Source organism: Rissa tridactyla, chromosome 1 (assembly GCF_028500815.1).
Source record: "Rissa tridactyla isolate bRisTri1 chromosome 1, bRisTri1.patW.cur.20221130, whole genome shotgun sequence".
NCBI classification, from domain to species: domain Eukaryota; kingdom Metazoa; phylum Chordata; class Aves; order Charadriiformes; family Laridae; genus Rissa; species Rissa tridactyla.
In genome coordinates, this window is record NC_071466.1 from 139,007,395 (window position 1) to 139,032,720 (window position 25,326).

Here is a 25,326-nt window from a genome sequence, read left to right on the forward strand (position 1 = left end):
AATGGAAAACCTCACAGTCTACAGTACTACAATGGCTCTGTATGTTACTACCGGCCTAGGTGCTGGTTGGGGTTTTTTTACCCCTTTCCCTTTTCTCATCCACTGCATCACATGAAGTAGTAGACTGAATTTTGAAATTAAGTTACTGTTGTTTGGAGTTTGGACTTTGGCATGTTAGACCCCATATTCTGTATTCTGGGCTGCACTGGAGTGAGACTGCTGCTACCTCATCGAAACATTTAACAAAAAGATGAGATTCTAAAGGAGTAGCGGTGAGAAAAACCCAAATTGTGTAGCACATACTTATTGGTGCTTTTAAAGGTAAATTTCATAGACTGTTTCCCCAGGCAACTCCCATTGGTATATTAGTTTCCCATTTCCCCGTGCATAATCTGCATTATAATTTTTAAGTTACTTGAATAATTGAACAGAATTAGAAAACTGTGGTCTTCTAGAGTTTAAGCCCTCCATAAAAAGAGAAGCCTTAAATCCCAAATTGCTTTTTCTTTTCCTCTCTCAGAGGTTGCCGTCACCTCCCCAAAATAATTTGGATCACATGACCTCAAGAAGGGCATGTGCTGCAGTGCTATGCTCTACTGGAAAAGGCACTGCCTACAAGGGCTCATTTGAGTGCAACACATCCCCCAGTGCTACACAGTGAGAAGGTTATCTTTTCCACGCTGTGGCATCATGTACCATAAACAGATGGTTAACAGACCAGAGACCAGGTCAAACAGCTGCTTTTGTACTTGATATCAAAACTGTGGAGACAGATGACTGAATTAATGAGATACAGGATCAGCCCGAGAACATGAGACAGGAGCCAATTGCATGATCATTGCTGCCTCTGTGGGAGGCTCACAGCCCACAGGCTGTCTTCTGAAGTGCTCTCAGACACTTCTGAGTTGACAGCAACTGCATATTGAATAAAAATTCAGTTCTAGTCCATGAACTGACCCATTGATGGGCTAATTGATAGCACCAGGCTCAGAATTGTTGATGAGAAGCTCAACATGAGCCAGCAACGTGCACTCGCAGCCCAGAAAGCCAACCACATCCTGGGCTGCATCAAAAGAACTGTGGCCAGTATGTCGAGGGAGGTGATTCTGCCCCTCTGCTTTGCTCTCATGAGACCCCACCTGGAGTACCGCATCCAACTCTGGGACCCCCAACATAAGAAGGACATGGTCCTGTTGGAGCCAGTCCAGAGGAGGGCTGCAAAGATGATCAGGGGGCTGGAGCACTTCTCTTATGAAGACAGGCTGAGAGAGTTGGGGTTGTTCAGCCTGGAGAAGAGAAGGCTCTGGGGAGACCTTATAGCAGCCTTCCAGTACCTAAAGGGGGCCCACAGGAAGGATGGGGAGGGACTCTTTATCAGGGAGTGTAATGATAGGACGAGGGGTAAGGTTTCAAACTGAAAGAGGGGAGATTTAGATTAGATATTAGGAAGAAATTCTTTACCATGAGGGTGGTGAGACACTGGAACAGGTTGCCCAGGGAGGCTGTGGATGCCCCATCCCTGGAAGTGTTCAAGGCCAGGCTGGATGGGGCTTTGAGCAGCCTGGTCTAGTGGGAGGTGTCCCTCCCTATGGCAGAGGGGGTGGACTAGATGGTCCCTTCTAACCCAAACCATTCCATGATTCTATGAAACCTCTCTAAATGGATTTCTCATTTAAACAGTGAACGCCAGGTAACTATTTTGTTAAGTATCATATTCCAATAAGTTTTCATCCCTTTTACAGTAGCCAAAGCTAATTTTCTAGGTCATAATCCAGATCCTGTGTTTATGCACATATAAGGATGAGACAGGAAAGAGCGATTAAAACCAGTATGTAAACTGGCTTCTGTCTCTCTCTATCTACGACGCATATTGCTACAGCACAGAAAAATGCCTCACACCATCTGATGCAATTGCTCTTGACATAACAATTCGTGTTAACTGTTGCTTATTTCCTTCCTGCTGTCTGGTTTTTACAAATATTTTGACCACTCTAGCATTCTTCTATGAAATGGACTTTCCTAGAGATGGAAATTCCTCCTTCCCTCCCTTTCAAAGTATGCATTATGTGCTCTTTTATAGGAGGCTCGTGAGATGCATGGCTCTATGAGTCCTCTTAGTGGCTCTCAGGTTTCTGATCATTCCCTTACTCCTCAGATATTTGCTCTGCAAGCCCAGATAACCAAAAGCAATCTGATTTCAGTGTATCTTTCCCAATCTTTTATCTTCTGTTCTGGCTTGATTTGCTGCTCACTAAGCCATTAGCCAAATAATAACAAGTAACACAATTTGTAATGTCATTTTTAGCAAATTCAGTGTTAATCTTCAGTGCAAAGAAAAAAGCATTAACTATTTCCCAACATCATTACTTTCTTTACACGTTATGTTTAATAATGGGGTTAAACTTCCATTCTGCATAGGTTTTCATCTCAAGTTTAGATCATTAAAAAAAAATAAAAAAAATCAGTTTACCGAGATTGTTTCTATCTTTCCTACATTTTGGAAAAGTGACAGCTTAGGATATGCATGTGAATTCACTAAGGAGTTCCTATGTCTCCTGAATTCTTCTGTGTTGTCCCGTATTAGGGACATTAGGTAACTGGACCTAAGCTTTGTATTGAGACCTAACAAATAAGGCTTCTCAGGCCTGCTCTGTCCAAACTTTTCTTGGCCTGACTTTAAGTGATTTAGCTGTGACAGCAGTTTCTCTAATTGACCAGGTGTCTATACATAACTTGTTTTACTTCTCTTTATATTTGTGTTGTACAACCATCATTTCATATCTACAGCAGTAAAAGCAATTATTCTAGTAGAATGAGGTATTTAAAATGAAATAATGGCACAGTTCATAGAAATACAGGCTGGGCAGAATCTCAGGCCTTGAGAAATGGAAATGTGGGAGGCAGCGTATAGGAGTACAGGCATGAGATAAGAGATGGGGCACAAGCTTGGCATCGGAGAACCCACAGCTACAAGCAATTAACTAATGGTCAGTTAAAGAAAAATGTAATCCTGGAGCAGGACAAAACTGTTTTTAAGGGTAACAGAGAACAAAGAAATACTATTTCACATATGTAAAAGGGAACATATACAGTAAATTCAGATGAAACCTGGAGCTGCACACCAACGAGGAAATATGTAAGAGTGCCTTAGGAAACATTTATAAGCGATCCCAAGTGGATCCCGGGAGAGGAAGAAGCAGCTATCACCACAAACATCATACTCCTCCCTATGAAGGACACCAGATTTCAACAACTCATTGTAACACTTCCCCTTCTGCCTTTCATTTCTGCAGCAAATGAAATGTCAGGACCCAGAGGAGCAGTGGAAGGATGAGCATAAATGCCAGGAAAATAGGTAGAAATTGAGAAGTATATGTTAGAGTTTAAATTGTATTTTTACTATTACTGTAACTTTTTAAATATGCAAAAAAATACTGTATTTGATTTTTTGGGTAACAATTAGATCTGGACCAATAGTAATTAGATTTAAAAATTTCAGTTATACTACCCCTAAATTCTAGTTTTACTTTTATAATGTGTGCTTCCTCTTTCTTATAAAGAGGACTTTGAGCACAACACTTCTTATTCTTGCTTCTCATCATACCTTATCTATTAATTCTGAGTTTCCATTCTTAAAGTCCAATAACTATTTCATTTCTCTCTTCTTCCCAAGGCTGGCTAAGTCTATCATTTTATGGTTACTCTCCAACAGGCCTTTCATATTTTTAATCAAATCTCAGTACAACTCAAAGGTAGAGCAGGCTCTCCTCTGCTTCTACTCTCCACCTTCTGTACCAAGGCTACTGAAGACCTAGCTGAATTATAGTTTTTTCCAGTGCATTCCTTCAGACACAGATGTCAGGAAAACTCCACAAGGTCCTGTATTGTGAGAACATTCTGCTGGTTGCTCAAACATAAAAGAAAAACTGATTTTCTGTCTTTATGGTCAACAGCTGAATTCTCCCTTGACACTCTCATGACAGGGTCTTGGATTTTCTTCCTTCCTTCTGTTGCCCAGAGACTTACTTAGCAAGACTATCACAATGTATATTCTGGATCAGAGAGCAAAAATTATCAGGACCACATCAGTACTGTGAAACAGCTTACCAAAACTATAAAATTTATTAGGTCCATTTAATCTCACTTTTTAAAGTTGCCTTTTTTTCATTATTAGGCAACATGTTGACTCAAATATAATTTATTCGCTCCTGTAATTTTCTACATTTTTATGATTTTAACAGTAATCTGAAATATTAACTTTTGTCAACAAAACATCCTATCCTGGGGTATGCCCTCCTTTTCAATTCACAGTTATTTTTTTCCCCACTGCTGTGCTGGTAGTGTCTTTTTTCCAGTTCTAATAGTCAACTTTACCAGAAACACCACTGCCAGTTGTCCATGGTGGACAGGACTTCTCTTGCTCAATTGTTGTTTTTTTTTAACTCTATAGCACAAACTTGTCATTCACCATGTGCTTATTCTAAGCCAACTTCATCATAAAGTCTCCCTGCCATAGTTGAGAAATTTTCTTTTGCTACTGAACAGCTAAATTCAGTCTTGCATCACAACTGAAGTTAGTTGAAACATTTTCAACAGAATGAAGTTTCATCTAAATGTACTGTCCTTGATGAGGCAAAAATGTTTTCTGGATAAAAAAAGTCTAAACTCAGTTTTATTGACATTACTAAACAGAAAAAGTTTGAGAGAGCTGCAAATACCATCTCTCACTATGCACTCCCGTGGTCTCTGGGACCATCTGGTCCGAAGTCCCTGCCCAAGTCCGGTGGGACTGGTGATCTAAACTCTGGCCCTAAATCAGGCAGAACAGGGAGCTGAATAAATGCAGAACAAAAATAAATTTTTAAACCTCAAAAGCTGCCTGATTTAATCAGCAGTAAGAGTGGGTTTGGCAGGGGCAGCTGTTCTCTTCCTCTCAGCCTCCATCTCCCCTTACACCACCCACCACCCCCAGTTCTACCACAGAATTCACTGAATGTTCTCACTCAGGACTGCCAGGGCTGAAATGGTAAAAACTGAAAACTTTCTAGTAAAGGTGTACAAATATATTTCCACAATTCTTACTCACAGGCAAGTACCATTAGTACCTACAAGTCCTGAACTGACTGACAAATTCAGAGGTTAAACAGCCCTATGCTGAACATAGATTCTCACAGCAAAACCACCAGCATCTGCTAAAGTCACCTACTTAAAGAGCATGACGTTTTTCAGAAGCATGGTATCTGGATACTTTCTCTTGCTAATTTGGAGTATATCTTTGTATTTATGCTTTTCTGACTTACTGACAGTTATGCAGACCCTCAAAAGCTTCGGTGTTTGCTTTATTCTGTTAATTTTAGCCACATGTTTTTTCCTCACCTTTCACTCAGCTTGTCAGCACTGGAATCTATGAAGCCACTTCATTTAATATGTTTGCTTCTTTATATGTACTGCAGATTGTAATCCATCTACACCACTGAAGGAAAGCAGCCCTTTTTCCCCAATGGAAATGCAACCATTTTCCAGGAACAACCAACCCATTACTAGATAGGTGAATTCTGGAATGTCAGCATCCAAACTAGCATTACAGAGAGTGTAAATCAACATTAACACTGTTACACGCTTCATATAAGAGAGTTTACAAAGGTATTCTGGGGGTCATAGAAAATAACATTTCTCTCCCGTCTCCTGGTGAAAAGTTACTTTTGTGCAGTTTTGCTTTAAATAGGCGGGGGTGGGGTGGAATTGTCAGCATGTAAAAAACTCCAAAAAGCAAACAGAAAAGCATAGTGATAAATAGGGAATTTTGTTTTTACTCCAGCAAAGATTTATCACTGTGAGAGTCTTGTGACTTTGACAAATTTTACAATAATGAGTTGTGTATACAACCTAAAATAACTGACAGAGAATAATATATTCCATCTGCTGGAGATGTCCCAGAAGGCTGACCCTCAGGGTCCAAAAACTCTCACATTTTTGTAATTTTTTCCTCCCTAATAAAACACATTATGAAACATGTATTCAGTTCATTTTGGGAAGCTATTCACTGCACTGAATAGCTGTTATTTGAAGATGAAACTCAAGTGCATGTAAAAGATTTCAGTTACACTCAAGTGTTATTTGTTTTTCTTCTATTTAGATCCATCTTTATGACCTGCCACTCACTCTTGCTATCATAAATAACTACCATCTTGGTATTTAAGTGCCTTCTTAAATCTTACAGGAACATTAACAATGCCAGAGAGTTCATACATGTCGTCATTCTGGTAACACACCCTGTTGCAGGGGAGCGTGTGCACCATGGTTGACAGAACTACAGGTAAAGATCAGTTTCAAGACTACAGAGAACAATTATGGCTGTAATCTCAGGTGAGAATGAAATCACTGAGGGCTTTAAATCACTACAGGAAAAAATTAAACCATACACCCTGGTATGAAAGAGTTCCTCAGTAGAAGCAATAGATATCCATGAAAAGAATATGCTGTACTAGAGTATCTTCAGCATCACAGTTATTTTCCAGACCTTTTTTTCTTAAATCCATGTTTGCTTTAGCTGATCCTTTTTAATGTCTTTCTAAATAGCTTCCTCATTGTGAGAAGTTTGACTTCAAACAAGGAATCTATTGTTGTGGAAAACTTTCGGCCTTTCCATTTCTGCAAGGATGGTCAAGTTCTTACGGTTACTGAAGATGGGGTTCGTCAGATCCTAAACCCCATGCATGGTGTAGAACCAAGTGCAAACTGTTTTTCTTTTAGATTATCAGGTGTTTGCTTCAAGATTCCACTATTTATGGCACGTAAAGATTTAGCTTCTACACTATGCACTATCCAATACCTGTTTTTTATTACACATACGCAATTATCTCATTTTTATCTCAATCAGTTAATCTCATTTTATTTCAATAATTAATGTCGATCATATCTACAGGCTTTATAAGGCTTCCCCTTTCTCAAACCTTCATATAGAAAAGGAAAGCATTTTTGCCTAACTTTGAAAGATATGCCTCCTATGCAAGTTTTAAGGATACTAGGTGGACATAGATACATTAGCAGGATATCCTAAGAAAAACCCTGCTTTCATGAAAAAAAAAAAAAAAAAAAAAAAGGTGTGCTCACACAATGCAGATCCTGAATTAAGGTAAAACTCTCCTTTATCAAGGAAATTTTAACTTAATTTCAGTCTATTTCTGCACTTGCCAGGCATTTGTTTCAGGTCTCCCTACAGTCTCTCTCACATCTGACTGGAGCAGCCGACTAGAAGAGCAGCATTAAAGCAACAGCTCTGCTCCTCCTAGGTCAGGCCTATGAAAAGTGATCTAATTCAATCTTGAAGTTTGCCATCATCTGTAAAACATCCAGCTCCACAACCAATGAATAAAGTATTGCACTCTAGCAATACTGAAATAGAAGCTGGCATGGCTCTTTTCAATTGCCTTTTTAAATTATTTTCTCTGTCTTTTCTACTTTCAGCTTTTTAAGAGAGGAAAAAAATACCACCATTTACAAGCCTGAAGCCTAGTACTTCCACTTCCCAAGAATAGAAGAATATTAATTCTGGCAAGGAGAGCTTCACTGAGAGAAATCAGGTTTAAACTTTTGAGAGGTGTCAAGAATGTTCAGTCAATTGAGCAATCGAGTTAGCCAACTACATTCCTGGAAGATTTGCAACAGAAGGAATAAATCAGACAATCAAATTAAGTGTGACTTACGCCTGACGCTGTCTAAAAGAAAACGTGAAAGAAAATGAAAAATAGATAAAACTTAATTGGCAAGGGAATAATATGCATGGCTTTCTCTCAGAACTAGAATAAATTAGACCAGCTATAATAGGAGTACAAGAAATCATTTTCAGAAAAAAAGTGAAAAAAATATTTTATTTTCCTCTGTTGCCAAGCTGTCAGGCAGAAAAAGATACAGGCTTGTCTTTTCAATCTCTTTCCTCGGATGCACAGAGCTTTGCTCAGACTAACTATGAACATTCAAGGAACATAGCTTAAGTGAATAAATGTGCGCTGGCAGGGTCATCAATACAGACAACAATAGTCTTCAACATCTTAACTGTCTTCAGGACTGTTAGAAGCTACACAACGCTTTGCTGCTTCTGTCCATCACTGACTGATACCACAATATCAAAAGACACTCAGCAAAATCTGCTATTACATGGTCAGCAAGGAAAGCTGCAGAGCTCTAATAAACATGTGTGAATGAACATAGAATTCTGTTCAGAGAAATGTAGTTAAAGCAGCAACTTTATTTATAAGCCACACCTTTGTCACACCTTTTGTCCCCTTTCACAGAACCCTACAAAAGCACTGGAAATGTCAAACAACAATTAAAAATCCACCATTTCTGAAAAGCATTCTGACCTCAAATAGACAGATAGATGATTTACACAAGATTATAAGTCATAAGAAAGAACATGAGGGGTAATGAAAACCTCCATCAGTGCAAGAAACTCTTCCTCCCACAATGGCAGTTCATGGCTATCTCTTGCACGAAGCAGAGGCTTGAAGGTCTTTCTAAATCCCTATGGGAGGCAGATGCTCCTACCCCTTGCAGATGTACCTCAACACGCCACAGCTCTCATCTCCCTGCTATTCCACATCTGACTGACTGCTCTAGCATGGATGACATCGGTTGCATTGACAATACAACCTAGCAAGTCTGTAAAGTCAGAACAACTGAGTGAAACTCCTACTTTTGATTGTGTTCAACACAGAAGACGCTACATATTCCCTCTGGGAGCAAAAATATTTGAAGTACTTTTTAATAAAGAAACCATCACATCAAGACTGCAGCCATACTCTCTCCAGGCTGAAATTGTGTGTCAGCTTCAATGTCACATAAAAGTAGCAATTTTATACAGAGTCGATGTTCAGGTTTATCAAAGACAGATGAAAACCTAAGTCAAAGCACCACATGATAACATACCTTTGACTAGAGCCAGCATCTTTGGATACCTCAGTTAACTTGGCAAGGCTTTGCATGCCTCTGGGTATGGAACATAACTCCTCAGACTATGAGGAAACGATCTCCCCTTGAGCTAAAGATTTAGCAGATCCAGAACAAGCACAAGTTTCCCCAACCCCATCAGACAAAGGATATCAACACAAAGGCAGAAAAATTAGCTTTGCAAAAAACCCCTCACTTTATAGTAAACATTACTATCTCATAGCCACATTTCCACTACAAAATTAAAAAAAAAATTACAAACAAAGCAGTATTTTAGCTCAGCAGTGAAATTCAGCCAGGTTGAAATTTCCAGGTTGAAATACAACAGCCACTTACAGCAACACACAATACTTTAAATGAAGCAAGAAAAAACCCCACTTACCAAAGCCTCTTGGTTGACATAGGCATAAAAATATTTAGGTGTTCCTATCACAATTTATTTGCACAATGTTTAAGACAGTGCTGTAAAAATGTAAAGATATGTTTCCTGTTTATTTTCCTTCCTTCAGGCTCTATGTGAGGTAAAGTTTAAAGGTGGGGTAGATCTGAGAAAGTTTTCCATCCAGCTCTGAGATAGTTCAAAAAAGTAAAATTAATGCTATGTCCAAAATCTTAATTGAGTTAACTGTGGTAAACAAAGACAGCTCTTTTAGTGTTCACACCATATGAATCTACAGATTTCCTTTAATTTGTGTCTCCCTGTTTTTGTTATGTAATTGCCCTTGGTTTGAGGTATCTTGCATTACTGATTAGTTTTAAATTATTTCTTCACAGACATTTTCCCTTCATCAGTTCAAGTCACTTTAACATTTTCACTTAAAAAATGCCAAACTGAACATAAGTGAAAGTAAATTACCTCCTGGTTCATCAATGTAGAAAGACACATCTTTTTTGTCTTCTTGTTCATCAATGTGATCATGAGTGATCTGAGGAATAGACAAGGCATTCTCTCCTGGGTTTATCACAGGTGCAGAACCGTTACCACAGCCTAGTTTCCCTTTTCTTTTGTATCTTCTTGCCTGTGGTAGCAGAAATGGGATGGTATCAGAAGATACTTATCAAAACCAGAAAAGTACACATATGAATTTCACTATGCAGTAAATTCATCTGAGTTTGTACTTTATTTTGTCTTTTTTTTTAAAGAATGCAATTGAAATTCAGTGAAAGTGTTACATCCTTGGTTAATGTTTCAAAGTGGCTGATTCTGAATTATCAACTTAAATCTGATTTCATTCTCAGGAGAAAATGTCTAACGCATTCTGAAAATCAGGTCTCAAGTAAAATTTCTCAAACTGGGTCCAAAACTCAAGGCACTCAAAATACTAATCACTTGAGTACACAACAGCTTAGCTGTAACATCTTTCTGAAGTTCTAATTAAACATAACCATAGACTTTGAATTATGAGCTAGGCACTGTGCAGTCTTTTCAGCTACAGAAGATTTCACCTTTTACCAAAAAGGCTGAATTAGGCACACCAGGAGAAGATAAATCCTTCCTCCTGCCTCAAAAATTGAAGTTCTCCTGATTTTGGAAGCCTAAGAGGCAGTGTTTATTAAACACCCTACAGTTGGTACATAAGAATGAAAAATGAAGGTTTGAATTTAACTGGTTTCAAGGCTGGTCTCCATTTGCCCTTGTGACTAGAAGTGACCAACAAAACAGCCACTCACATACTGACTACACAGCCTGTGCTGTCTACCTCCTGCATGATGCCACCACCTAGCTATATAAATACTGCTTCTCACAACATAGCATTTATTTCCAGTCTTCATGACTGCCTACCCTTTGGCTCTAGTCCCACCTGGTTCTACTACTCTCACATCTCAAAACAGAGATAAGAGGCATACGTTAACTTGCCTGATGCTCCAGTAACCTTCTGACAAGGAGCTGAGATCTAGGGCTACTGCACTCAATTCTGCAGAGTACTCTGGCCTCTGATGTGACCACTAAGCAGTTAGCTGAGATCAGCAACAAAGAGCATAAGTATTTGCACATATCAAGACAAACAGCTGCAGACTCAATATATTCACAAATGGGACAATGCTACTTGGTCTAAGTAAACCAATTCTAATTTATTACAGTCTGTATTCAGTCTTTTGGAATTCATTCTTGTGTTCAGTTCTGCAGCAATTAAACAAAAGCGTGTTCAAAATTAATCAAACAGGGCATGAAAAATAGTAGAAATGGGCATTTATTGTAGACAGTGGATGCACTACCATGCATCAAAATGCTCCTAAAGGAAAGATTATGGGCTCTCATAGCAGGAAAAGAAACTAGGAATTCTCTGGAGAATAAAAAGCTGCAACGTGCACGACATGATCAATACACAGTGAAGTCTTTAAAATAAGAGGCTAGGTAGAGAAAGAATGAACTAGTCTCTTTTAGCAAGACAAGATAGTCCCTTGGTAAGAGATGAAAGAACCATTACTATGTTCTTGAATTAGGGTTAGCAGTTCACAGGGAAGTTCAGGTTTAATAATATATTAGGGAAGTCCCTCTCACTAGAGAAAAGAGAGGGAAAATACTAAGGGCACTAAAAGCTAGAAATTTTTTTCAGCTCTCCCACCATGGTTTGCCTGCTGTTCAGCAAAACGTACTACCCAGCCTTATTTCAGCTTCACCCTTTTCTTTCTTCACAGTTTTTCTGCCTCTAGTTAAGGACGAGATTGTAACTTTGCTATGAGACCCTCTGCTCAGCACCGAGTAGGTTGTACTGCTGTAACACCAAAACATTTTGTCAGTGTTAGGCTGATGGTTGGACTAGATGATCTGAAAGGTCCCTTCCAACCTAGGCAATTCTATGATTCTATATACACGTACACAGATCACACTGATAAAGCTTTCTACATGTGCTGCGTGGAAATCGTACTGCAATTCTCTGCTGGGCAATAGGCATCAGTGGGACTTCACTGCCTAAAACCAGGCCTCTAACATCACTTTAGAAACCCTGGGTATTTGAGCTAGGCCTGCTGCAGACCTGGGCCTTTCCAGAAGGGGTGGCTGAAGGCTAGGCAAGCTCGCCAATGAAACTACCTAACTATGTTTCAGCAATCCCACCTGACAAACACTATTTCACTCTTCTGCAGCCACAGCTCAGGAATTTGTCCAAATTTCTACACACAGACGCAAAGAAAAGTACCATGGAGAGAAGTATTTGAGCAAGACAAGCGTAGATACTGTCAGCCACATGTTGAAGGCAAACATAAATTTTTAAACTAGCTTTCTCCATTCCTTCTGTATGAACTACTATGCAAAATGAATGCAAAATGGTTAAGTGTCATCAGTGACTTACACTGCCCTTTGAGAAGGTAAAGAAGACTTCAAAGTGGATAAAACAATGAAGAATCAGCACCTGCCAGACCACCAGGTCAAATTTAAGTTTTACTGTCCCTCAGGAATATTTCAAGGAAAATTAATCGCACTGTGGCATGAGGAAAACAATCACATGTCCCATTACAAACAGCTTTCAGTTCTCCAAGTTCTTTGGGCACTTCACAAGGATTTTTGCAAGTTATCCCAATCAAATTAAAAGCTAGAACAGAACAGAGCTCTGCCAACTCTCCGTTACCTGTTTTCTCAGACTAGGGCTAGATGGCGCTGGTGTTTTTTTTGGATTTTGCACTGGCGGTGTAACATAGATCTTCCATGTTGCTGTAGAACTGCAGGATTTCTCTGCTGCATAGCACCGCCACAGCGTCTATAATAAAACCCAAACCCAATAATTTCGGTGAATAAGCAGTCACTGTTGTACTTGCAGGACAGCTAAGTTAGATTTTGCTTCAAATCAAACCGACAGCATTCTTCGATCAATGTAAAAATACTGCAAAGGGTTCTGACTGCAATTGCTGTGCTATACCACACAACACCACGCCTAATAAAATACACTCTTCCCTGTGTATAACTGTGTCGAGTATAATTTGCACCAGGAAACGTACACTTGGCACACAGTGATCTTAAGTATGCTCTTTGTAGTGATCTCCCTAAGAGCTGGGGTCTAACCTTGCCCACAGTAAAAAAAAAAAAAAAAAGTAAAAAAAAATCAAACAACCCCCATAAAAGTGAATGCCAACGAGTGTCATCTAATACTGCTGTTTCCCTTTTTATGCAGTGTGCCACATTTCAGTATTTGTGCACCATGCTATTGCATTATTCTTTGTATTATCATATAGAATGCTATGCAGGGACATTTTTCTAAACTGAGGTGCGTGTATACACATGTATGTGTACACATTCATCACCTCAGCATCTGGCAGATGCAGAGGACCTAAGGGAATATAAAAAGGCAGTTAGGAATTAAAGATTATAATGAAGAGCTTTTACTATTTTGTCAAATAGACTCATGGCATCCAGTTAAGGTCATTATGCTTGTGAATATCAGCTTAGTAAAGCCTCCTGTGCTCACTCATAAGAGGGGGAACAGGCTAGTTCTAATTCTCTCTAGTGACTGAAGTAGACGAAAAAGACAAAGTGGTTAAATACGGAATCACGGAATCTTCAGAGTTGGAAGGGACCTCTAGAGATCATCTAGTCCAACTCCCCTGCTAGAGCAGGGTTGCCTAAAGCACATCCCTCAGGGCTGCATCCAGGCGGGTCTTGAAAATCTCCAGAGAAGGGGACTCCACAACCTCCCTGGGCAGCCTGTTCCTGTTCCTGTTCAACACAAATTGTAGATTTATAATAAAGTGCAGTAACTGTGATTCTCAGGACTTTAACTACTAGGCCATGCTCCCTCTCTAATACCCTCCTAAGCATTTCACTGTTAGGGGCCTTACCTGAATTAGAGAAGCTGCAGCTGGGATTTGTCTGTTGAAATGCTTCTGACGTTGCTTCTGCTGTACTTTCAAGGCAAAACCAGACCCCAGAATACCCTAAATATAAGCAAAATTACTAGTCAGACTCCAACATGGATTCACATGCCTAAACCAACTACTTAACATACAAAATAAACAGACAATTTATAAAAGACTTTCCTAGAAAAAGTTCTGAATTTTCAAATGTCCACGGTGACAGAAATCTATTTATTCCAACAAAGAAATCTGAAATTGAGCACATTGATATCGGTATCATGTAACTCCAAAAACCAGCATATGTTTATTGCTGTGAACCACAGGTAACATTAGTCAGAGGCATTCCCAGAGGTGGTCGTGTTCGAAAGGCAACGCTACACAATGGTGGGAGAAGCAAATATTAATGTCACGTGACTGATCTATAGCTGTTCTTTGCACTTGTCTTTAATTCTTTGCCACAAAAATATCTCCACTACTAAAGCCAGAATCTAGTTTGATTTTCCAGGCAAATTGAGCAAAGAAGCCAAAGATATGCTTTATAATTTCAGCATTTCTGTTAAAACTGATAGTTACTGAAGAAATGCATTGTGTATTCTAATTATTTGGATGCTGCTGTCTTTTTTTTCCCCCCATTCCGTTATTTGAAGATCCAAAAAGCCCAAAGATGCTTTATAGTACCATGAAGGAAAAGAGATGCAGTTTCCTAGACCTCTTCTTTGTGGTAGTGTTCCTCTCCTCACAGGACCACAGATTTTTCCAATATAGTCATAAAATAACAGAAACAAAGAAAGTTTGACTTCTGTCATTGACACGCTGATAAACAGCTCTTTTTCTCTTTACCTCACCGAATAGTTTAATTTCTTCGAATAGTTAAAGTCATTCTTATCTCCTTCCTAGGCCACATCTCTCTGAAATGACCGCAGTAAGTATGTAACAGTTTCACTCATTTATGTGTGGGTGCACAGATACACAAACATACACTTGAGGATGTGTGTGTCCACAAACATTCCAAAACAACACACAACCCCATTATTTGCTATCAAAGGCACCAGTTTAGAACTACCTAATTGTGAGCCCAAGTCAGACAGACAGTTAAAAAAGTAAACCAAGTTCTACTTACCGCTGGCAGCGCAAAGAAAGATATAGCAAATACTGAAAAACAGGAAGCTATTGTCTTCCCAATCCATGTCTGGGGAACTTTGTCTCCATAGCCAATTGTCGTGACCGTTACCTAGGCCAGAAACAAACACCTGATCACTGCAATGCCGTACCCTTTTTCCCCAAATACAAAAATAAAAGGAAGAAAAAAAAAAGTAGAGAAGTATCAGGAGATACATATGGATCAACAGTGTTTACATTTGTGTATAAGGAAACCACAAGACTATGCTAAACTTAACTGCTGGACTCAGGATAACTGTTCTCACAGTTTGTATCTGGCTGCTTCCACCCTTCCAAACTGGAAGGATTGGCCCTGTGTTCTTGAGACCGTAGACTTGCAGTTTTTCTGCTTTTGCTTTTAAAAATGCAGTTCCACGGGGCTAAGGAGAGTGCCTTGAAAGCACTGACTTGCACACAACCAGTGCACAGACATTGGCCAAACTCCGCAGTCAGGCAGAGACGCTAGCTGCCCTAGGGTAAGCTATGCGCTGTGCTGGCAGGAAGGGAAAGGGACAGGACTAACACCAACTCAGCTGAATCTTCACAGCAGGAGGAGGAACACACAACCATTCCATGACACTTTATCTCCCAAAGTAAATAAGCCAATAAACCAAGACCTAAATACAGTTGAGCCCCATGCTAAGCTTTTTTTCTTCCCCCCCAAATACAGCTCTTTGCCGCTCAAAACTGTGTTTCAGACATAGGATGCACCTTACTACTGCACCTGGATCTGCTCATTGCCCATCAAGGTGCAGTAAGGGCCAGGTACTTCCTAAGGGATGAGGAGCCCAGAGTCAAGGGGGATAACACAGCCAAGCAGGGTAGTACCTCCTCAGTCCGGACCCAATCCCCCAGCACCCATGCAAAACAGACACAGAAAGAGTAACCGGGTCTAATCAAGAATCCAGATTATAAGGCAAGGAGGCACATCTGACATCAAGCCAGGAAGTCCATCCACAGACCAGGATTAACATTGCCCAGGCTGAGCCTAAATAAGAGGCCCTGGGCCATTGGTGTTCAGGTGGTCCCAGGTGTGGCTGGTCTGGGCCATTAAGGCTTTTTAGCCTATTCAGAGTCTTGATGCTGCCATAAAATGGTATGACAAAGATGACTTGCACCCCTGGGAAGTGGAAAGCTTCTGATGAGGAAATGAAGAATTCTGTCACCAATACCAACCACTGGGGAGAGCTTTAAATAGAAAAAATGTACTTCTGCTTGGGAGCACCAGCCCTAAACCCAGTCCCTCTCCCTTCACTTTGCCTTGAATGGTAGCAGAAATGCAGCCAAAACAGACTTAAAAGAATATGTAAATTTACACTGACTACAAAAGAAGATGTGACAATACTGCCTTTTACGGGAAAAGTTGCTGCCAAATACTTAGATATTATGCAAAAATAGGCTTCTCAGAAGAAACTATCAGCAATAAAGGCATGGGAAGAATACATTTCCTCCTCCTCTCTGAGCAGTTCTATGAAGAGGTGGAAGGAAGATTTGCAGGGAAAAAATTACCAACTACTATCAAACTGAGTTTTTCCAAGTTAAAAAAAAAAATTAGGCTTGTGTTTATTCATCATTAATTTCTCATTTGATGAAGTCAACTTTGTAGTATCTATATCCTGTAATGAATATTGTTATTTTGAACTGCAAACTGGTCTCAGCAGGAGCTCTGTCTTGCCAGGTGTTTGTCCAGATTTAATGTGGCTTGCCCATGAAGTGACTCAGGTGCTGTGTACTGCCAGCAGTACAAACAGACATGTTTGCCAGCCCCAAAATTAAACCAGACCCCCCCCCCCCCCCCAAAATTCAACTTTGAAATGCAGTACATATTAGGGGGGAGTGGAGGAAGTTAAAGCAGTGTTTCTTTAACGCCACTTCAGCCCCTCAGTGCACCCAGATGACCCCTTAAAGTCTGGGATTTTTCCTTCCTTTTCCTCTCTTTTTTTCTTATGAAAGGCTTCTTGGTTTTTTGAGTTCTCCAGCACTCAGGACTTAAAAACAAACTGCAGTGATGTTGAGTTGCCTTAGTGTTACTATGGAAGACAGCATGAAAGCTGTAACCACAGAAAAGATGATTTTCCATCTCTACAGCAGGCATTTGGCTGGCAGATTCCTGCAGGTGCCTGAACATGTCTCAGAAAGTTTCTCCCTGGCTACCTTAAGAGGGTTCCTTCTGGGTAATCTAATTAGTGCATTGAAGTACATGGAAAGGATTATAAACAATGTAATTCTCTGGCTTTCTTAATCACAACCAGAATCTTTTTCTACTTGTATATCCAAAAGTTATTAGTTATCTGCTCAGAGATGTTTAATAACTAGGCTTTGAAAAATTACACCTCCTTCTTGACATAGATTTACTATGGCATATTCCAGCTGGTAGGCACATGCTTTAATGCAGGCTCTGAAAATGCACTTCAAAAAAGGAAGAACTCTAATTTAGTAGAAGTGAAAAGGGCTTCTCACATGCTTTAAGATAGGCAGGAGTCCTGAAGTTTGAAGAGTCAGAACTGCATACCTCAAAAAACATGTTAAATATACAGGGAGTCAAACTGCTACCTCTGGCATGGAAATTCATTGCTGGAAATTCTGAGCAATTGATCCCAAGTACTTCTGCCAGTTAACACCCATTTACTGGAGGGACTATTTAACTCAAGTTCAATGGAACAGAATAGTCCAGCTTGCAGCAAAACCAATAAGCATTACCAACAGCAAGAGATGAGCACAGAAGAGCCAACAGAAAAGAAGCCTGCTCCATGCCCTTCTTCTTTCCTAAAGAAAAAATACTCAGAAAGGACAGAAAAACTGCTGTGACATGGATTGCAATTCTGGCAGACTGACAGCACTGTTGGAAATGCTTTTGCATGTGTTCTAACATACTATAACTTCTGGAAGTGGCTTCATATAACATTTCACAAGCTTTTGATATGTCTTTGCCATTTAATCTGTATGCCAGCCAAATCTAGGTGAAACAACCTTGCATTTGATTGTAGTGAGTGAACATAGTTAGCATTTAATTCCAACTCTCATTCATTCTTTATTTTCCCTTTTCTTCATATTTAAACCTTTCAGGTCATTTGTATCAAGTTCAGCAAGCTTGCACTTTCTGCTCAGAGCAAAATGTTACCCACAATACAGTCTGTGGTTTTTGTCAGACACATAAGACTTTCAAATACTTGCTACCAAGACTTTTTTCCTATGGTTCAATTTTGAAAGGCAAAAGTGAAATCAAATTTCTCTCCTTAGTAACTCCACATCTGTGTTTCTATGTTACAGAAGATTTGAAAAGAAAAAGAAACTGATTCACTTTGTCCTTTGTCACTGTTCCCAGCTGTGAACTGCACCTGCACCGTGACTCACTAAGGCTGAGGGGGCCTAGAGGGCTGGAAAGCTTAAACAACAATTTAAACAGTGTTCTTCATGTGCCTCACACAGCTAGAGAAAGACAAAGCTGATTTTATCTTGCTTTTACACAAAACAAGTCAAGTTTTGGAAAACAACCACAAAACCTATTGAACACTTTGCAAGGCATATACATACACTTTGAAATATGGATTCCAAATCATCTACCTCAACAACGTAAAGTAATGCACATTTTAAATTTATTTGTTGGTCTTCATAATGGGAAACTCCTTTCAAATTAAGTTCAAAATATTAACAAAATATGCCTGTATAAACACATCCTGACTTTTTTGTCCTTATTTTTTTACTCTCTACTTAAATCAAGGCTGTAGCTTCTAGTATTTAAAAATATTTCATAATCCATATCTAAACATTCGATGCAACTTACAAAGCAAGCTCTGGATAACTAGAGATAAAATAATAAAATAAGAAGGAAAGGTAGAAAAAGTACATTGGCTTCACGTGGAACTTTTATTAAATGTAGGAATAACCTATGCATGAATATACATGGACAGAATCAGATGCTAAAAACCATAGCTAGTTCCCAAACTGATTGCTGAAAATCATTTTTTGTTTTCCACCATACCTTGCTCCCCTCAGTTTGATAAGGGGTTCACCTTCCCTCCCATTCAGGTCCGAATTTGGGCATTTCTGTCCTTGTGCATTTACAGGCCTAGGAATTACTTTATGAAACACCAAAGGCATTGTGCAGAGCAAACATGAATCACCACCCTTTAATGATAACATATTAAATTAAGACCTCCTTATTAATAAACTAGACGCTTTCCATTTCTTTCACTGGTGTCATTCTAATTCACATGGTGCTACAAACCTCTTTGAAACTTCACTATGCTAGAAAAATTTATGACATATTTCTCATAGATATAGCTGAACTAGCGCAAACTTTTATGGGAGCCCCTAATGCTACTGAAGTTCCCACAAGCAGGCCCACTTTAAATTAAATGTACTTCACAGACTATTAGTAGCTAGGCCGTTAGTAAAAACAGAAACAGTAGCTGCCTTCCACTGCATTCAGTTACTTCAACACTGGTATTCGAGTCAAACCACTCAAATAATAGCAGAATAAGTGAACCTCTGTACTGGTTTATTTTCTTAAAGTAGACATGGGGTGTCTTTCATAATGTCAATTACACCCTAATTGTTTTACTTTTGCTTTTAAAATATAGCACAGTCTGTGCTTCTGGGATATTTATTCCTTTCCTCCACCAGCTAGAGGTTAATCTCTTGTCTATAACCATGAGGTTTTATGGTCTGAAAATTTTATCATATATCTATTGAGGACTTTAACAAGTGATTGTTGTACAGGCTAGTTCATGATAACTATATTGGCATTTTTCCAGTCTATCGTCTAAGAACAAATCCAGTTTATTATGTTTCAAATCACTCTTGAAATATATCCTTCTCTCTCTGGAAGTTGGTGGCTCTGCATCTGTTCTAGTCCTCTCATTTTTCTCTGTCACTAACACTGATGTGATGAATCTGCTTGGGTTTGTTATAATGAGACAGCCAAGTCATAAAATATATGAGGTGCTCTGGTGGGGAAAAAGGATGACAAGAGAAGAGATGGTTCGTGCAACAGCTAATAAGGAGGGAAAACATGAGTCACAGTGAGAAACATGATGAGAAGAGCCATATGAAGGGAGTGTAGAAACATTCTGGTCTCTTATTCTGTTCATAGCTAGCTATTCCATTTTCAACTGATTCTGGGCATGCACACAATAATTACCACAGTGCTTTCATAATCCCAGTTCCTCTTAATGATATTTTTTTCTTTATTTCACCAGACATTTGCACTGACCCTGACTGATGGTTGATATCCAAAGTAGTTGAATCTGTGAGGCTTTGACAGCTGCTTTAGATGGAGCTATTTACCTTTACAGTGAATCGTGGAATTATTTAAAAAAACCAGGAACCTGTAACCTGCAGCAAGGTCTTCATTATTACTGAGAGTGAGCTTTACATGAAAAGATACAAAAAATAGGGTGATTAACCTAATTTCCACAAATAGGATATACTTTTAAAGTTATGCACCTTTTGCAGATAATTAAGTAGATTTTAAAAGAAGTGGTATAGGTTTTGGAGGGCATTTATATTCTTTTTAAATATGTATTTCAATGTGGACTTTTTGTATCTGTAAACATTCAATGTTCTTTGCCAAGGACTTGCTATCGTGCTTTTGCAATAAAGTTTAATACCAAAATAATTTAATTGTATTTATTATATTTTTTCCTGGATCCTTTTTAAAAGGTTGTCAAGCTTCCCTACAGATATACATTCTGCAAAGAAAGAAATGTCAGAGTTTTTAACAGGATCACAACTTTAACAGAAAATCTTGTCCACTAAGTTTGCCCCATGCATTTTGTTGGTGAAGACTTACCACACCCCACCAAAGGGCATCAGCATAGCTGGAGAAACCCGTCTTTCCATCCTCATCAACTGCATCTTTCTCAGCAAGATAAACAAAATAGGATGAAAAAATTAATCCCAAGAATCCAATGTACAACGTGGTTATGAGTTCCTATTAAGAGAGAAAGCAAAAAATTATATAAGGTTTACATCATGTATATATCATATCATTGTAAAACATTGTAAATATCTGAGGGGTTTTTTGCATCACAGTAGAAAAATTAATAAGTTATATCTCAGGTATGAATTTTGCTTCCACTAGAACAGGTAGTTCAGTGACTTGTTTTCTACTCATATCAGAGTAAAGAATTCAAGAAGCCATCATTTATACAAAATCATTTGGACAGCTAAATGTAGGGTGGGACATCTCTCCTGTTTTATGTCTTACGAATGGGAATCATTCCATTTAACTGTCCACACAAAATACCAAATGTTAGTACATTTTAAAAATAGTAAAACAGCTTCAGAAATGCATGTTATGAACAGTATGCTAAAATACAGTTAAGAAATAACCATGTCTTGTGATTATGACCATATCTAAGCAATAAACTCATGTATCTGATATTTAGATTGCTTAAGACTAAATATTGATGCCTTAACAGTTTCATGTTAAGATAAAATAAAATCTTAAGATACAATATGTTAGGTAGGTGTAACCTCTACTTCAGTCCTGAAAAACAAAGACCATTTGAGGCTAGACCACTTTATTAGAAGGGACTTTTGTTAGGGCATGATACAGTGCTTGTGAAGGTATCAGTTTCTCTATAGATTTTTGGATAGGAAAGTTGTATCAGAACTGACACAACTTAGACACAGGACAGTTAGAGTCCTAAGGAAAAATGTGCTTGTGCATTTAAACAAGCCAAAATGTGTGGTGTCACAGATGCAAAAACGTGTAAAGCTTATAAAAACATCACTACTTCATAATAAAATGAGATATTCACCCACCCCTCAGGAAAATCAAATACCTAGTTATGAGCGAAAACAGCCTATTTTAATTACTTAAAGTTTACTATACTTCAATAGTTAACACATACTATTGCTTTAGTTTCCTTGCACATATTTAGCTATCTTTATTTTGAAACATTGTAGTACTACATGTTCGTTGGCATCTTCCTTAAATTCCTGACAGATTACAGGAATTTACAGGAATTAAAATTCCTGTACAGGAATTAAAATCTTCCCATAAGATAAATTTAAAATTAAAACCCGTCTAAAAAGGATTGCCTCTACTTATAAAGTATGTCAGGTTTTCACAGATTTTCACTAACGCTCTACCCATGTTTCTTAAAATGTTTGTGAGGGAAGGTTCAGGTTTTATCACCAAACTTCCTTCAGATTTTTTTTTTCTTCTCTTTTTCATTTCCTTATAATAGCTTCCTGCGAAAACATAGCCCTAGTAGCTAGTAACTGCATTCAGCAGCGGAAACTATACTCTTTCTCTATTATAGCACTAATTAAAATCTAGCTTCAGCAAGTTTTTAAGCAATCTTGGCACAAATCAAAGTAGGTGTTTTTTCTCTAATCATTTAATAATGATTATAACGACCTAAATAATGAATTTTGATAGCATTCAGTTTTGCCCATGGGCAAGTCATTTAATCTAAGCCTTAACTTTTTGCAGGCCTGTTTGCTAAACAAGGCGGCTGAAAGAGGAAATAAAACTTGGGTTTTCAGTAGTTCAGATTTCTACGCTGGTCACCATGCTTTTCTGATCTTTTCCTCTAATGATAATGGTAGACTGTGTATTTGTAGATATGACTTGATTGCTCTGAAAAGTTCCTTATGGTTACATTTATAGTTGACTATTTGCATTTCTCTAATTATTCAATACTTTTTGGTTTGCCTACACAATATTTTTTCAATGCAAGACAAAACTGTTTTAACACCTCAGTGATCCACAGAAAACTACAACAGAAATGGAGACTAATTCTTGTTGCCTGCTTACAAAGAAAACACTCTGCTTTCATCTCTGATAGATTTGTGACTTCCTTCCACACCAACAGGAATCTTTTAGTTACACTTGGTATGTTGCTTACATCTCAGATATTAATAGATTTTACATGTTATAGAGGAATGGCCATCACTGCTTTCTTTTAATTTTGTCTCAGAGGATGGAATCAGAGAGCGTGAAGTGATGGCTTTTTGAGAAGTCGGCAGAAAAATGTTTTTCAGAAGTGCTATGCATAGTCTTATGAGATTCCATCGAACAGGCTGAAATAGCAACAGAACTACTCAGGTTATTTCACCATTGGCACCTCTCAGATCGTCCTATTCATCTAAAGACTGAACTCTTGTTAAGTAAAGCCCAGATGCAAATGTAATTGCCTTAGATTTATTCTAAATGTTAAATATGCTAAATATGTATAGAGAGACAAAATACTACATGCCTATATTTAATTATTAAGAACAATCGCAGCAATCTAATACATACTGCATTTAAGAGAGGGCGCATAAAATTTTAAAATAATACGTGCTTCAAGAAAGACGGAGAGAGTAGTGTCTACCAATGTCAAACACTATGAACTGATACACAATCTCAAAGCAAACAGCATTTTGCATGAATTTTTAATAGATAAAGCTTAAGAATAAAGAGTGCTGTGTAATCCAAATGACTGTTTTCAGCAAGGACTTTCAGATACATATACGCAAAGGAAATATCAAGAACGAAAAACAAATACGCACAAAAGTAAATTTGAGTATTGAGAGACTCGAGTCAACACATTTTTTTTAACTTAGACAGATTTATATTTTCAGCGACAATAAGGACGACACAATATAAAATTCAACACTGAGGAAAAACTGAAGAAAACCCCAAATCCACAATTCATCAGTAACTCCCTCCTCTAAGCAGTAGAAGACCTCAGAAAGCAAGGTGACAAATAAGTAAAACTAACTGAGAGGCTTATAAGATGGAGCTGTATTGGCTAACTCAGTTTTTCAGTAAGCTGCATGATTTTTCCATGTCTTTCCATTACCACATGACTCATGTTTTGTTGCTTTTGGCAAGAAATGCTTGTATAAGCTCAACCTGCTGAAAATAGAAGAGCATACTAGCCAACTCAGGCCTGAGTGAGCTAATACAGCTATATGCAAAATTCCAAAACACATGGAAATCACTGGTGACAACTTTAGTAAGCTCCTCTGGACCCGCAGAGGTCTGAGTCCTTGTTATTTTCACAGGTCACAAAGATGTGAATTTATTTTTTCACATTGTTTAAGGGTTTAGGGTCCCATTTTTTCTGAGAGTACCAAACTCAACAAATAAATGAAGACCTTGTAGTCTGCCTGTAAAGTGAAAGAAGCTGAGGTGTTTTTGTTTTCTTTTATTTTTTAAACAAAAATTTCTTTAAGAAGACTGGACAGGAATAAAGGTTCCATTTTCCCTTCTGTTTGGTCCCATGCTAGGGTTTCAGCTACACTTGTCCAATGTCAATACAGAACCGTGTATTTGATGATTTTTTTTTTATGAATGTGTTAGTGGGTGATCTGCTTTGACAAGTACTACAGATCTGTAGAGTTTTATGTATCATCATAATCATTTCTTTGGATTAGAACTTCAGGTGCATTTATTCATAAATTCAAGGGTATTTTTTTCCTTTTAAATCACTGAACTTATTTACGTTTGTGACATTTAAGATTTAAGTGTTATATTTTGGAGATAGTATTTCCAGGTTCTTGACTAAAACTCTGAACACCCACAGGAAAAAATTCTCTCAAACAAACACCTCTGTCAGTAAGGTTTGCAAACGTTGAGAAAGTGTATTTGGATACCAGCTCTGCCCTACATAGATATCCATGTAATGCGACCATAATAAATGAAGACCACACAGAGTTGGAGCATTAAAAGTCATCCTGTTGTACAGGATGAAAGTAGGCTTTATACTAGAGCACTTTTAAGAGATTCGTTTCAAATCGGAACTTCGGTGTGCATCAATGCTTCACAGTCATCGTGACATAAAATTTCCTTCAGTAGTGGGGGAGAAAAATAAAGGAAGGAAAAGTAACCTTTAATATTAAATTAATCTTTTGGATTAAAAACCTCCCATTCTCTGTCCCAGAACAAAATTTTTCTAAATAGCAAATGAAACAATGCCTGTGTGGAAATCTATGAACATCTGTCAATATCCGGAGAACAAATCTACACTCATAAAGAGTAGGTTAAAGAACCACTCTTACAAGTCTGATGTAAACATTCATAGCACAGCATTAGCCCTCCACAGTATGGTATGATATGCAAGATTTAAAGGCTAATGATAAGAGGTTATTATTATGTTCATAAAGCTAAGTCGGCTTTTCATCAAACGATCCCATGATGCCGAAAAAGAAGCCTTCAGCTATAAATTTTTAGAAGTCTGCACTAAAACATTTAAGCTTTTCCTGCTTAATGAACTTTTAGACAGAATAACTGTTTCAAAGCTTTAACAGATATATCACTATTTACATCCAAGTTTACTTTTGTGATGGCACCCTTGAAAAAGTAACTATTATAACTATAGTAGCTATAACTTATAAGTTATTATAACTATAAGTAACTATGTTATCATAACATAATTAGTATTTTTATTTATAGAATGGATTAGAAAACTCCTTATTATTTAAATAATT

The 25,326-nt window shown here is 38.2% G+C and overlaps 1 protein-coding gene across 5 annotated transcripts in view; it reads right to left on the reverse strand.

Annotated features, from left to right (window-relative positions):
* Positions 1–25,326, reverse strand: part of LOC128908446 (potassium voltage-gated channel subfamily KQT member 1-like) — a 516,130-nt gene that overhangs the window by 433,032 nt on the left and 57,772 nt on the right. For all 5 annotated transcript variants that reach the window (XM_054198677.1, XM_054198695.1, XM_054198699.1 and 2 more), the window contains exons 7-11: positions 20,690–20,830; positions 14,858–14,968; positions 13,723–13,818; positions 12,519–12,647; positions 9,806–9,968 (exon numbers count right to left, since the gene is read on the reverse strand). In XM_054198677.1, coding sequence (XP_054054652.1) covers positions 9,806–9,968; positions 12,519–12,647; positions 13,723–13,818; positions 14,858–14,968; positions 20,690–20,830 — 640 coding nt within the window. The remainder of the gene's footprint in view (positions 1–9,805; positions 9,969–12,518; positions 12,648–13,722; positions 13,819–14,857; positions 14,969–20,689; positions 20,831–25,326) is intronic.